Source organism: Synchytrium microbalum (assembly GCF_006535985.1).
Source record: "Synchytrium microbalum strain JEL517 chromosome Unknown SmJEL517_scf0012, whole genome shotgun sequence".
Lineage (NCBI taxonomy): Eukaryota > Fungi > Chytridiomycota > Chytridiomycetes > Synchytriales > Synchytriaceae > Synchytrium > Synchytrium microbalum.
The window spans coordinates 359,342-374,807 of NW_022158361.1; the positions used below are offsets into that span (position 1 = coordinate 359,342).

A 15,466-nucleotide genomic window follows, 5' to 3' on the forward strand; every position below is an offset into this window, starting at 1 on the left:
GGCACAGGTATCCTAGCATGAGTCTGCTGTACATACTATTTTACTCGCACGTCCAAGCGCAACTCCCTCAAAAACCCAGAGAAACAAAACCTTTGAATTTATTCTTCAGAACTAGATTACAAAAAGCTTTCCCATTGCGAGGGTCGAACTCGCGACATTTGCTTGACACAAGTTGCGTATATTCTTACACATAAGAGCAATGCTCTACCACTGAGCTAAACGGGATTCGATCAATGGGATTCAAAACCACAACTAGTCCAAAGCGACCACCTCCCCAGATTGATTGGATTATTTCGAGCTCACTCAAAGTACTGGAAATGTGTAGGACGATATTAAAACAATAATTATACTTTAAATGCCCAAGTATTAGAACACGAACACGCAGCTGCTTTGAAGGAACTCCACATCAATGTCAGACAAGCTGCAGATGTGAACTTGGTATCATTTATGAAGGCTCGAGGCAGTCAATTTGAGCTCTTGGCTCTGTACGCCAACCGTGGAGAGCTTCCCATTGATGGATCTCTCATATAGTAAAATCATGTCCGAATCTCGTGAGCCTTATACTCTGGTTGGCAAATATCTTCTAGTGAGTGATCTGCTATACAGTATCATCACGACCCTCAACAAGTTAAAACACTTGCGTTATGAGCAGCCCAACCAAGGATTCTCAGGTGCTGCACTACTGGCATCACTCATGTCTCAAGGGGCTATGAGTGCTTGTCGATTCGAGATTGAGGGTGGAAGTTGGGTCTTCTCTGTTGGGTCTTTTCTGGTGAATTGACTGAGGGCATTGTCGAAGAGGTCAGGAGTACTGCAGATGGTCGAAAAGTACCAAAGTCGAGTGGATTGTTGAAGGAGAGGGTGAATAATGTGATCAAGAAGATTGGTGTGTTGCAGGAGGATGTGGAATGCTATATCAGGTCGTCATAATAGGCAGAGTATAGCTGTTGTTTTCATAATGGACAACTTGTTGTTGAAAAGCTGGATAGAAATAAAGCATCGTGTTTCGATAATCAAATCAATCAAGTATTCACGGTTGTGTAAGTGATGCTCTCAATTCATTTGAAAAGCAACAAAGGTCGCATGTTGACGCTTAACATAACGAGAGAAGGGCTTGTTTCTAGCTGGATCATCCCAAGGAACGTTCCGTTTCTTGGTGTTTAGACGACTACAAGACACTCCAATATTTGAGCTCTCACCACCCACAGACACGTCGAGAGATTCAACGCTTCAATTTCTTGTATTTAATTCCATATGATTACTACTCTTCCAGCTAATGAAACCTCTCCGTTTCATATACACCAATTCGTAGTCGTCGACGCGTCACTTTGCTCCTTCCAACAAACTTGGTATCATTCGACAACCAGACAAAGGGACTCGCGACCAGAATATTAATATAATAATCCACACGCATTCATGGCTCGTCGATATGATTCCAGGACTACCATATTCTCACCTGAAGGTATGTTGAAAGGTATTGATTTAATAACAAGATGAGCTCTTTTAACTTGTCTACTGTATGTTTGCAGGTCGATTATATCAGGTAGAATATGCCATGGAAGCTATCTCGCATGCAGGAACAGCACTCGGTATACTCGCTGAAGATGGCATCGTTCTCGCTGCTGAAAAGAAGGTCACATCAAAGCTGTTGGAACAATCCGTCTCGCATGAAAAGATTTACTTGATTAACGAGTAAGCTTCTTTCGATTATTATCTGGGAATATTTATTACTCGTTGTGTTGTGGTGTGGGGTGTTGGTTCCCTTCGTGTGTGTTTGGATCAGATGGGTTGCGTAGTGTTGAATGAAAAAATGTATCCTCGCATACTGATATCATCTACTCTTTACTAGCCATATGTGCTGTGGTGTCGCTGGTATCACAGCTGATGCAAACACCCTCATCAACTATGCACGAACGCAAGCTCAACAATACTTGTTTACATACGATGAACCAATCCCTGTCGAACAGCTGGTTCAGAAATTGTGTGATTTAAAACAAGGGTATACGCAATATGGAGGTAATGTGTGGAACTCTATCAAAGTCGAAAAGCAAAAAACAGGTGGTATCTCTTGTTAAATGCCGTTACTCACAACTCACCATCACCATCTAGGTCTACGACCATTCGGCGTATCCTTCCTGTATGCCGGATATGACGCCCACTTTGGATTCCAGCTCTACCATTCAGATCCCTCTGGAAACTATTCCGGATGGAAGGCAAACTGTATTGGTGCCAACTCGACCAATGCTGCAAGTATCCTCAAACAGGACTATAAAGAGACTGGAATGACTTTGAAGGATGCAAAGAGTCTTGCTGTGAAAGTTTTGAGCAAGACTATGGATTCTACTTCGTTGGGGAGTGAAAAGTGTGAGTTTCGGAGTGCTGTGCTCGTAGAGCGATTTCTATACCAACTGCTATGCTTTTTTTCTCGCTTCTTGAGGAACTCACGTTCTTAATGCTCACACCTTTTGTGAACCTTCTTCTAGTGGAATTCGCTACTCTGCACCGAAACGCAAAGGGTGAAATCGTATATCATGCATACAAGCCAGCTGAAATCGATCAATTGCTCAAAGATGAGGATGTTGTTTCACTCATAAAGGCACGTCAGGAAGAGGAAAACAAGTAGAGATCTGTGAAACAGATTTATTGTGCATAGTAGTTGGCTTTTTTCAAGAAAACTTTGAAAGTTATATGGTGTTTGTGTCTTTTTTTGGAAGTTTGGATTGTGAATGGAGTTGCAAGTCTTGTCTCGTTTCAATGTTGGCATCAAGGCGCGAACATTTGGTTGGTTTTAGAGGGTATCGCTAGACAGTTACGTGTATGCTGCAGTTTTGAAGCGCAAACGACCAGTATTACGACACAACGTATGGTGACATCAACCTCAACCCTTACAGTGCCGTACCTTGTGAGCATGAACGGCCTTTGTGGTGGAAGGGATGTTGGATGGCTGAATGTGAATCGAGGATTGGAGGATTGCAAACGTCTAATCTTGGGTGCCCTGCAAGCTGAGCAGTTTTGCTTAATCATCTTCTACGACATTGCTTGCATTTTGTTTGCATATACACTGAAACTGCTCACTCTCTTAGCACCTCTCTTGAATCGAGCCCGTGCTCTTGAATGCCTTGATCGCATACCTGGTGCTGGTATGTCTGCTGCTCGAAATCATGGAGAGGGGAAGTAGCCAATGTCGGAGTTGGAAGAGGCGAAGGTGTCGCTATATCTGAAGATGCACGATGAAAGTAAAGCCATAAACGTTTTGAACGCACTAAGGCTCCGTCAACCACAACGACCTATATCACACAATGTATCGAAAGCCTTGGCCCGCATGACAGGTGAAAAGGGAAGTCGGTTGGATCTGGTGGCTGCCGTTGAGTTGACACCGAAAGCGCAAAACAGAGATATATGCAGCTATCAGATGCGGATACGCAATTCTCGGAGATATCAATGGTGTCAAGGCATGTTTAAATATTACCAAAGAGAGCACAGTGTCACTGAGAGATGTGGTCGCCTGTTGGTACCGAAGATTGGCAGGATGTGGTTGAGATGGCCAGGTCGAGTAAAGATCAGCCTCTTGATCCAAGAATCATTAATGCTGTAAGTCAAAAGTACGGTGCAGAAGCAGCCGATTGGGACACGATTCAATCTGCTATGCTGAAGGTGCCTTCTGCGACATTGAAGAGCTCCGATAGTTGGAGAATTGTATAATAATTTATAGTTTTGCATGGGAATACAAGCAATATGTACCGAAAAGATATGGATTTTCGATTCGCATCGCTGCAGGGCGCGACATCTGTCCCGAGAATAGGTAGTCAAACGCGAGATCTGGGTCCATACACGAGACGATATTGACGTCAATGATTTGATTGCGTCCAAGCGACGTTCCTTGACGCTGGCTCTAAGTCATCGGGAGCCCACTGTTTGTGCTATATTGAGTTGCGTCTTGTCGTTCAAAATGTTGGTACTCCAGAGAAACACACACATGAGGAGTGTACAGCAACCGAATGCTAACAGTATTGTAAAGATTGCCCTTCAAGATATTATACAGCCACGCCATTATGCAACTCAGTAAGTGATCGATTCATGGACGAATTAACATGATGGCCACAAACCACTGCCAAAACGAAAGGGGAAATATTTGAACACTTTATCAGCTGGTAGATTCTCAAGCTTATCTTCATTTTTCAGGTCTGTCCGGTCTCAGGTCCCATAAAGCCCCAACGTCGTTTCGCAGAGGTTCAGATTTCAAAAACCGGTATAAACGGGTGATGAGCGTGTTTCGACGTGATATTTTGACGCTATTGGCATAGATCTAGACGCATTACTATCAACACACTACCTTTTGCCAATGCAATGGATTTCTACATCATTCGTCCACACTCACATGTTAAGATATCACATTTTCGTCGAGCTCATCAAAAACAATATAGAAGCCATGTCAGCAAGGAGAGCAGTATCTAGCATCGCCACAGCCGCATCCGCATCAACCAGTAATCATGTTCGTCTTCATATCAAACTGCCATCCAGAGGACTGGCAACTACAGTATCATCACCATCAAGGTCGTCTTTCCATCCGTCGACACGTATAAAGCAGGCATTATTAGACAAAGATACACATAGAGCCTGGAAAATCTTTTCTGGGATAGCGTCTACAGATATGGTGACGGAGTTAGATGCCCGACATTTCGACTTGTTATTGAACAATGACCCATCAAGAGCACATATTATAGCTGATGCTATGGAGAGGGCTGGTAAATTGCCTACTCTAGATGTGCTCGTGAATATGATGAAGGTCGCTTCCGATGTAAGTATTGCTGGGTTGTTGTAACAAGGACGAAGTTCAATTTTTTTTAAATGTGGAAAGCTCACATATACTCTTGTTTTCAGGAGGGCAACGTGGCTTCCACCAAGAGGATATACAATGAAATAGCATACATGATCCGTAGCGACAGATCCATAAATCCACGAACGGGTGTAAACCTGCTAGTCGCATGTCTCGCCAGAGCAGGACACGTACAAGAAGCTCTAGACACGCTAACGACCCGTAAATCCATCAAAAAGCTCACAACCATCGAGTTTTACAACTGTATCCTCCTCCCACTAGCCCAATCCGGAAACGTGACCGAGTTCCAACACGTTAAAAAGATCGCACTCGATAACGGATGTAAACCATCACTCAGCACCTCCTTTTACGAGCAAATTCTATATATGAAGCTACGGGACTATAACGCCGTGATATCCATCTTGGCGTCTGTCGCGCCCAAAGACAAGAAGACGAAACTACCGCTAGGGATGGAACGATTAGCGGTCGAAGCACATATAGAGCTGGAACAGTTTGATGAGGCCAGACATATAATCGAGTCGTGGAAGGATGCCGATTCCAACTGGGCTGAATTGGAGGAGGCCAAGGTGTTGATGTATGCAAAAGCACGCGAGGGTAGTAAAGCTGCGGGTGCACTAGATGCGTTACGACTGCATCATCGAGACAGAGGGGTAACGGCCAAAGTTGCAATGGCGTTGGCGCGTATGGCTGGTGAAAAGGGAAGCAGCTTGGAAGTGGTGGCTGTCGATGAGCTGACGTCCAAGCAGCAGAGTCAGATGTATGCTGCTATTAGATATGGCTATGCGTGTCTGGGAGATATAGATGGTGTCAAGGCATGTTTGGAGGCCAGTAAAGGTAGTTTGGCAACGCCGAGAGATGTGGTGAGATTGATTCAGGGTGGTACGGAATACTGGCAGGATGTGGTTGAAATGGCCCGATCAGGGGATGAGCCACTTGATACGAGGATCATTGATGCTATAAGTAAACAGTATGATGCAAAGGCAGCAGATTGGGTCAAGACTGAATATGCTAAACAGTCTTCAAAAACAGTGAAGGGTTCAGATACTAGTAGAGCCCAACCATCAGTATAATTAGTTTTGCATGCAAATACAGTTGTATTTAATACACGGAAATATAAACATTTTGAAATCAAAGATTTACGTATGTACACACAAACTCATTTACCAACTGTTGCAAATCGAGAGCTATAAGTGGTATTTATTCCACTTCCACTAGCACGAGCAAACTTCAAGAGCAGCACGTCTAGTTTCTTCTTATCAGCTGCTAGATCTTCTATATAGGGGATGATCTCATCCAATGTCCACCGTGCTCGAGTCGAGAACAGGTACTCGAATCGAGACTTGGCGTCCATGGATGATACGACATGTTTTGGGTAGTATTTGAGATACACTACTCCCAATGGTGTAGTCTCCTTCAGGAAGGAGCCCTATGGTCGAGAGATGTTGATGAGATGAGCAAGAAAAGGCCATGAGTTGAACGTAGTAGATGCAGGAACGTTTTGGTCTTTACCCTCAACAGATCAAGTGACACGTCTGTCAGATCCAAGACACGCTCCTTCCAGGCTTCCATGAAGTCCTCAAGTTGCCATTGCTTGGGCTGTATGGAGTGGCGTCAGTGTTCCTCTACGAGGTGACCAACTCACTGCAGCGTTTACACATACATGAGCCGAAGCCAGCAACTGAATTCCAAAGAAGGTAGATATCTTGTCCTTTGATAGAGTATAGCGTTGCAAGGCCACTAGCAAAAATACCCCTGGGATGAGCGTATGCTGCGCGAGACATTATGTTTGTATCAACCGTACCATCCACTGACGAAGAAAACGAATCCAAGATATGGGCCAGCATATAGTCTGGCACATCGTCTTCCGCCAATTCTTTCGTGCAGGTCTGTAGTGGCACACATGACAAGTCCAAGTTCTCCGATACAACCGTGTTTAGTATCAATGAGAGGATTCGTTCCGTGTATTCGGGATCAATCATTCGACAGTATCCTGAGAGCAGTTGAAAGATGAGAACATGGTCTACGAGGTAAGATCGACAGGTTACTAACTTACCATTGATTTCTGTAGCATGTAGATCCTTCAATCCCCTTTCAATCTCAGAGTGACTAGCTTGTATTGTTTCCATGATTTGTTTCTTTATGAAGAGGGTTCCAGCGTCGTTCTAACAAAAACAGGAAGGATCACTAAAGCCATCGAGCACAGCGTCTCGCTTCCAACAAAACTTCTTCAGACACTCTACCTCTTCATCCTCAGGCCCTCTGAAAGCAGAAGGAATCAGCATATCACGTAATCGATCCAACCGTGGCAAAACTTGAGCTAGCTCATAATACGAGTTGAGCGAGTCCTGTACTTCATAGACAAGACAATCCTCTTCCTCTATTCCATCCAAGTGTTCTCCGAATGAAGATGCAGTCATATGAGTTGGAATGGCTGGTGAGGGTCTTGCAATCAGCAGGGTGTTTGAGACTTGGACATCCTTTAAGGAATGTGTTGATGTTGCTGTGCAGAGCACTGCTTCGTCGTGTGGATGTCCTTTTATCAATAGACTATGATATATAGATAATTCAGAATTAAAATCATGAGGAATCTGATTGAATCAAACGGCACTTAACCTTGTCTCATTTGCAGCTCCAGGTGGCGATGATGATGTTGATGCGAATAGATCTGCCATCTCTTTTGGCAGTTCAACGAGTCGGTAGCGTCTAGCTTCAAAGTCAGAAGCAAAATACAGTAAATTCATTTGTCCATGGCCCGTCATCGTCGCTACAAGTCAATACACAAATGAATCTTTCAATGTCTGTCAGCCCTCAACGGTCAGCTGGGAGCGGTAAAGAACTAGAGAAAAGCTTAAAGATCGTGCCTGCTTGCGTTCGACGCGTATTGACACGTAGACCATAAAGTTCCAGAGCTTCCAAGTATCATATAAAACCCAAAACTGCCTTCTGTCAAAGCATCCAACAAAACCATGACGACGATGGACACTGTGACAGCTTGGAAGTTTGCCATTGAAGCTCTCAAGAATGGAAAACATGATACTTATGTAACAGCTGCTTTAGAAGTGCTCGAATCCTCTCATTTGGAGTCTCATTTGCTCGACGCGTTTTTGGGTATCAAAGCGATTATTGTTATTGTAGTTGAAACTTACTAAAGCTTATTTTTTTGGTTAGAGGATGTCCAGAATACGTGTCGCAGTAAGATTGCTGCATTCCAACTCGGACCAGTGAGCTTGAATTCGCTGGCATTGATGTTTGGACATTGTTTTGACCTTGTTCCTATAGGATTCATTGGATGCATTTCAGAAACTACTTCTGGACTTACACGATTTACTGGATCATTACTTGCACTGTTTGAACGCCTGGCCAAAGTATGTATCGTGCTGGCCAAAACAACGAATACACATCGACTAACACCTCGTTGTTTCTTCTCTAGCCCTACGGCATCGCAACGGCTATTACGAGCATTTCGTGCCCAAGTCTGTGTATCAATGCCATTAAGCTTCCACGAACTAGCTCGGATTTACCTGAAAAGGTCAATCTCGATGGCTGGAAGATTAGTATGGGCTCAATCAACACCAGGACTCGAAACCCTCCTAAAACGCGACGAAACAGTAACCACCAACGCACCACGATCCTCACCAATACAACCGCAATCTGCCATGTCGGATACATTCGCACCATCAAAGAATCGACACCCTCTAATATCCCTCGCCGACGTAGAATTCGAGGACTGGAGTGTCTTTATCAATACCGATAACGAAGAGGAAGACGTAGATCCTCAGTCAGCATACGCATTCATGGAGGGATTTGTCAAAGTGTGCCAGCACGTATCCATGCTTGGGTTATCGGACATTGTGTTTGGGCAAGCAGAGACATTGTTGTATTCGTATGTTGAAGATCAGGCCGTTAATGTCTGTGGAGATGATTTCGAGCGGGCATTCTTGAAGCCATGCTTATGCTGGTTGGCAAAAGCTATATTGCCATGGTTGGAGTTGCTTGTTGGTGGAAGGAAAGGTAACACATTGCCACAAGAGTATGGATTTTTCCCGCCTCCACTATTAAATCCACTAATAGGGATGATGACATTAAATCAATGGCAGACACGTTTGGAAGACCACGTTTATCGTGTATTCTGTGATACATTGTGAGTGTGGCTTAAGCGAAACGAGTCTGCATCTACGACACGAACCTCAAATCATATTCCGTCTCATTTAGAACACGAAAGCTATTCGATATAATAGTTGCGTATCCAGATTCCCTTCCAGCCTTAGAAGATCTCAAGGTATCATCAACGTACCTGTTCGTTCAGGCTTGAGAAAATCTTTCATAACAGTCTTTTTTGTTGTTGTAGGCATGCCTCGCCAAGACAGATCAAAAATGGGCTGTCGGAGAAGCCTTTCGGACTGCGTAGGTGTTCTTCATCGTTGTTTTCGATTTCCCCCTGTCCTCATTTTGGTAACGTCGTTAGGACTAGAGGTCGTTTACTTCATCATGGCGCTTTGACTGTCGACATTCTCATGCTATATGTCTCAAGTATCAAGTGTCTGGACTTGCTGGATCCTTCTGGTCAGCTCGTCAAAGTCACTGATCCTATACAGCAATACCTAAGGTAAAGAACGTATTCCTTTGCGTTTTCATTCAGAGTGATGATTATCTGAATACATCTTTTCAATGCTGAAACAGAGGTCGTGATGATGCAGTGAGATCCATCATCAAGATTCTGTTGGGAGATGCAGACAAGAGAATGGATTTGGACGAACCACCAGGTGTGATTGTTGTCTGCGGGGGCCTTTTTTTGCCAACTCTGACCTTCCACTGATCTAAAGAGTCAGATAACAGCGAAGAGCTGACCAAGTTGGTCGAAATATACGAAAACAAGGAAGTCTTTGCCAGAGAATTCCAATCCATGTTGATGGAAAAGCTATTGGCAAAGACGGATTATAACTTTACTGATGAGGTAGATTGAAATATGGTTCTATAGACTATCCGCCGTATCCAAATTGTCGTCTTTTTTGTCATGTAGGCTCAACAACTCGAGTATCTCAAAGTCAAGTTTGGAGAATCTGCCCTGTCAATGTGCGATGTGATGATGAAGGATGCCATGGAATCCAAACGCGTGGATGCGTTGATTCATAGTGAACATGAAACTCTTCCAGTAAAGAATCACATTTTTGTTTCTTTGGTTTCTTTGCTCTGGGCTCACAACTTGTCTTTTTAGAATTTGCACGCGATGGTTTTATCTCGTCTATTCTGGCCAAAGTTGCCGTCAGAGACTATGGTTTATCCACCTGAGATTCAAAGGTATGCACAACCAAAAACTTCGTTACTCACAAATCGATTAATGCGGTTTTGCGTAGACATCTCACCGACTACAGTAACGCTTTCGCAATAACTCGAACTCCGAAAGAGTTTCATGTTGTGCCTGCTCTTGGTACAGCAACACTAGAATTGGAAGTTTCAGGCGTAACACGAGAATTCGTAGTCCCTGTTCCTGTTGCTGCTGTGATTATAATGTTTGAGGAACGAGGTACAGATGCGTCACTACGGTTTAGTGTGACTTTTTTTCTTCGACACTAACACAATCTTCCCTTCAATATATCAAGATCAGTGGTATGTCGATACACTGGCAGCACAAATGGATGTCGCCCCAGGCTTTCTACGAAGCAAGCTACAAGCTTGGGTTAGTTATGGCGTGTTGGAGGAATCAGAACACGATTTGTATCGGCTTGTTAAAGCTAATGAAGGAGATCCTGATGGTATTGTTTGCTTGTAACTGTCTTCTAGTGTGTTTGGGATTTACCTCACCCTATTTTTGGTGGTCGATAGGTCGAACATCACCAGAGCAAAACATCACATACACCGAAGATGATATGGATGTGGAAGCTGAAGAAGAAGGTGATGATTTGCCACCTGCTATTGCTGGAATGGTTGCTCGTAAGTACTGTTTGAAAATTGTTTTGATATTTCCTGCGAACGCCTTTTTTTGCCATTAGCCATGGTGAAAGCAATCCTGACAAACCATGGAAATTGTGATGTCCACAAGATTCAATTCCATATCAACAATGTGCTTCCCGTCAAGCTCACTGTTGAGATGCTTAAGAAGCAATTGGACAAGATGGTGGAAGACCAGTTGGTTGATGTTAGTGGGATCTCATATAGTGTCCGAAGGTAGACTTGTGTGCGAAGGTAAACTTGTGCGAGAAGTGAGACAGGAACGATGCACAACTTATTGGCTGTTACTACTATGTGTGTACATTATTCATCTAAAATATATACCAAAATGAAATATAAATTAACTTGCCATCCAAACAACTTATGCGAATCATGTAGTAATGCCCTCCTCCATCTCTTCATCATCCTCATCTTCGTCCAACGATATAGGAGGAATGACAATATCATCATCGTCATCACTCTCTCCCTCATCTTCAATCATGGGTCGTTTCCGTGAAGTTTGATCCTGTGGAGTTGAGAATGATGACGATAACGGTGCTACTATGGGGTTCTCAGCAAATGGATGTACATGTTTTTTTGCTACGATTGCTTCAAAAGTGGCTGTTGGTTGTTTGTTGAATGGAGACGTATCGGTGCTGCTGCTTGCTGGCATTATGATCGTGTTTGATGTTGGAATGGTTGATGTATTGGGAGCCTAAGTAAAATCGATGGTGTTAGAAAAAGTCGTGCAAAAAACCCTCCTTCAAAGAAAGGCAATACCTCTGTGGATCTCATCACCCCACTACTACTCGAAGAGGCCTCATTAGACTGCGTACTCGCAGCCCATTTAGACGTTATATCATCAAAGGTCTTTAGCATTTCTCGCTTTTCGGGGGATAATGCAACCATTTCAGTACTTTGCTGCTGTACTAGTGCTCTCAGTCTACCATCGTCTTCTCCTGCTTTATGTAGCTGCATGATTGGTGGTCCTTGTTGCAGCGGCATTGGTAGTTGACTTGTATAAGAAGCGCTGCTTCCAAACACATCATGTGCACCAGCACCGATTTCAATTGTACTTTTTACAGCCGTTGTAGGAACTCGAGGATGCATTATTGTTTCACAAATTTCTAAAGCGTTTATGCATACGTTCTTGACCTAAACACATGTTAGAAACAAGTCAGATGCAATGCTAACAATGCTCCCATCTTCAAATCTAAGCCAAAAAAAACTTAAAGACACAAAATTGAATCGTATTTCTGAACTGACCTCTTCATCTCCACAATTCAACCCATTAGCAAGCACACGAATAGTAGCAGACAGCCGAGACATTTGCAGAGACCCATACAGGATTGAAGCCAAATAGCACGAATACATTGCTGCTGAATGTGATGCTATCGGTAGGGCATTTACTTGCTGATGTAGTATGTTCCCAAAAAGCGTATCCTGCACTGCTTGACGAAGCTGTGGTGATATGGTTGTGCTTGATTTTAGGAGTGCTTCTAGTACTTGAGAGAGAGATGAAGCTGTGACGTTAGCGTCTTGTCGCCATTCCTTATTTTTTTGTTCTTGACTGAATGTCGCCAACAGAAGGAAGGGAGAGCGTGGAAAGAAAGCGATCAGTCCCTTAGATATAATAAAAGTTTGGAATCATAAATTATCATGTGAAACACGGATATAGAGTCATCATCTCGAATCTTTTCAGCTGTCCCTTCTTTCCTCTGTTGACAACAGTGACAAAAAAGCACTAAAGGATGGTCAATACTCACCAGATACGGCGAATGTGGCATCATTATCTTCATTCACAACATCAGAATGTATCGGAACATCACCAACCTTTTGTCGTTTTGATGCCTTAACGTCGAGAATGAGAGTATTAGTCGTGTTCATGAGCCAAAACAAAAAACCGTGAAGCAACAATTAGCTATGAACTCGAGACACTCACCACACGATTGAATCCATGAAGAGCATGTGCAGCATCCACACTATACAATCCACGAATCTGAGCAACAATGGCCTCCATGACCTTGACTTGCACATCCTTTGGTGGTAGTCCAATAATGGTGATGCACTTGGAAGCAGCTTTGTGCCATTGTACTGCCAGCATCCTAAAAAATATACCCAAAAAAAGCAAATAAGAGAGTTGGTGACATTGGCTTACACGATCCCAGCCACTTAATCATCAACATACCGATTCTCAGCAGTATAACCCCATATATGAGACATGAATGTCCACATAGTCTCATTTCGAATATGCATCATTGGAGTCAGTCTAAAGAAAGGCGGTTAGGCATGTCTTGCAAACGGAAGAGAGTTTCGACAGCCACCACGTACCTCTTAACACAAGTTTGCACTAGATGTAACGCTTCCATGTGAAGAAATGGTAACAAGAGACGCACAATACGTTTAGCTGTCTTGCTTGCCTCCCTTGACATCTGAAAAAATATCGAATGAAACGCATGAGTTACAACGAACAAAAAAGTGGAAAAACGAGATGCTATTACCATCATGGCATCAGCTCCAGAAGCAACTCGTTCCAACAGTCTCATCAAGTGCTGCTCTGGTATAGTGAGTTGTCTGCTCCAGCTTGCTCTATAGAGACGAAGACAGGTTAGAGCTTTGTTGCTGGTGAATCATCAAAACAGAGCTCGGCACTCACAATAGTGAGACTCGCAGCACTCGAAGCAGCATCTGAGCCCTTCGAAACAGTTCAGTATACACAGTGAATAGATCCTCATCACCAGATTTGGGAAGCGGGATGTTCAAAAACGTTGATGTGACTCCTATCAAATTGACAAAAGAAGATCAACACAAATCAGCACTATTGGAGCTTCAGCATCACCCCTTACCATTCACAGCACCATTAATATCAACAGCAAACATCTTATCCAATATCAGATGTACAGTCAAAACCAACCCATCCAATGGCGATTCAACAGCATCACCAACAGGTTTAGGTCTCGTGGTACACCACAACTTTACAATCTCAAGTACATCATCGGATGTACTAGCTGTGAAGCCATCAATTACTCGTCTCAATAGTTCTTCGGCCCTGTCTCCGTGGTTGCGAGCTGCAGATAAGGCAGCAGAGGTAATACGATTTAGGGATTCGAGGGCGTGACTCTATTCAAACAACATGGGTCAAAAAAGGAAAATGAATTGATTATCCATACAGTAAACGTACTCGTAAGGCATGATGATGTGCATCCGCTATAGCTTGTAAAGCAACCAATATTTTAGGTATTTGCAGTCCAGTGAGTTCTCGATTGGATTCAGCCATCACGGTGCTTTCCACCACGAGATCCGTTAAGGCTGACATTGCATGACGTTGCAGTGGTATAAGAGTTGATTTCTACATTTAGAACACGGTTAGGTCGTCTTTCTTCTGAGGCTCCAGGTTTTTTTTACGATCCACACAGTACTCCTTTTACCTGTATAGCAGATAACAGATGACTAGTCCAAGTAACACCATGTTTCTTCAACAAAATAGATGACTGCTGCACTGTTACTTGTATACAACATATAGCATCAATCCGTTGCTTGACTGATTTTTGTTCAAGCAATGTTGAAACCCGTAATCCCCATCGTGTCAATGCAGATTCAGCCTGCTTGGGCGACAGTGTACTATTGCTATTCTTTGATGATGATAAACTGCCACCATGATGGCTTCCAGTTGTAATGCTGGTTGCAATAGCGTCTAGATGCTCCAATGGCCGATGTAAATTTAGGAGCTCAAACCATGATTCGTGAGCGAAATCAGAGAGGGTCGATGTTAAATTTGATGCTTCTTTGGTCGGTAATGTGCTTAATCTGTCGAGGATGGTGGTTAGAAGCTCGTCTGGCTCCATTTGCGTTCTTGGAGCAAAAATGAAGAAAAAAAGCTTAAAAAAAGGAAGAATTTATTGAAAACAACATCAGGCAGTGCTTGACTTTCGACGTGTTTGGTAGGCATGGATCAATAAATTAAAATAACATCCTGAACGTGATCTCCACACTTTTCAAACTTGTATATTTTATTTGACGTGAGTATGATCCAACAATAAAATGGAACGAGCCAACCTAAACCTTTGAATGCGTTATTACACTGATCACACAGCGCGCTGCAAGTCTCGATCCTCTTTACTACAACCCTGTGACTCGACAGGTAACCTCTTGCCTCTGTTGTTCTAAACGGTGATCACCAGAAGGAGGAGGCATAGCAACAGGTGTTTTAGCAGGCCCAATATAAACTCCGTACGGTATTGTTTCACTTGAGTATTTGGTTTCGACAAGGTTCCTGAGGAAACTTGGATAGCAAAGAATGAGTCACCATAGCAACAACAATCAGTGTTCAAAGAAAGGATTCTAAATGACTTGATTTAGATTTCACCTCAGCTACAGAGCTTGTTGTGACAAGTTTCTTTGTGCCATCCATGCTTTCAAAGCTTAGATTACGAGCGTCGAGGGTCGTTCAGATAGAATCAGTCAACACTTGATCATCGAGTGATACCGACCAATTCTTTATTCTCATTTTCACGGTCTTCTGAAGGACACGAAGTGCTTGTGTTATCTAAACGAAACGAAAATCCAAGTGTTAGCTTTGGGAAAAGCACTTTGATTCCAGCAACCAAAAAAGTCCCACATTATGACGGCAATTTTTTTAAACGTACCGGCAATTAACAACACAATAGTATAATTCCAACAACTACACTACCGCCCCCAGAA

General features: G+C 43.2%; 3 protein-coding genes across 3 annotated transcripts; 2 read left to right on the forward strand and 1 right to left on the reverse strand.

The window, feature by feature from the left end:
- Window positions 1–1,416: 1,416 nt before the first annotated feature.
- Window positions 1,417–2,623, forward strand: SmJEL517_g02746 (uncharacterized protein; the record flags this gene model as incomplete). The annotated part of the gene is made up of 5 exons (XM_031168674.1): window positions 1,417–1,462; window positions 1,530–1,692; window positions 1,850–2,016; window positions 2,110–2,364; window positions 2,484–2,623. 5 exons carry the CDS (start codon window positions 1,417–1,419, stop codon window positions 2,621–2,623), a joined length of 771 nt encoding a protein of 256 aa, XP_031025364.1.
- A 3,370-nt stretch (window positions 2,624–5,993) lies between these two features.
- SmJEL517_g02747 (uncharacterized protein) lies at window positions 5,994–7,596 on the reverse strand (the record flags this gene model as incomplete). Its single annotated transcript, XM_031168675.1, has 7 exons — window positions 5,994–6,263; window positions 6,347–6,433; window positions 6,498–6,574; window positions 6,639–6,827; window positions 6,891–6,999; window positions 7,078–7,384; window positions 7,451–7,596. 7 exons carry the CDS (start codon window positions 7,594–7,596, stop codon window positions 5,994–5,996), a joined length of 1,185 nt encoding a protein of 394 aa, XP_031025365.1.
- Window positions 7,597–7,812: 216 nt separating this feature from the next.
- On the forward strand, window positions 7,813–11,006 carry SmJEL517_g02748 (uncharacterized protein; the record flags this gene model as incomplete). Its single annotated transcript, XM_031168676.1, has 16 exons — window positions 7,813–7,945; window positions 8,006–8,058; window positions 8,117–8,202; window positions 8,268–8,848; window positions 8,909–8,978; window positions 9,050–9,116; window positions 9,186–9,241; window positions 9,303–9,443; window positions 9,518–9,600; window positions 9,661–9,791; window positions 9,858–9,989; window positions 10,053–10,135; window positions 10,192–10,361; window positions 10,438–10,590; window positions 10,661–10,768; window positions 10,828–11,006. 16 exons carry the CDS (start codon window positions 7,813–7,815, stop codon window positions 11,004–11,006), a joined length of 2,226 nt encoding a protein of 741 aa, XP_031025359.1.
- Between the last annotated feature and the right edge of the window lie 4,460 nt (window positions 11,007–15,466).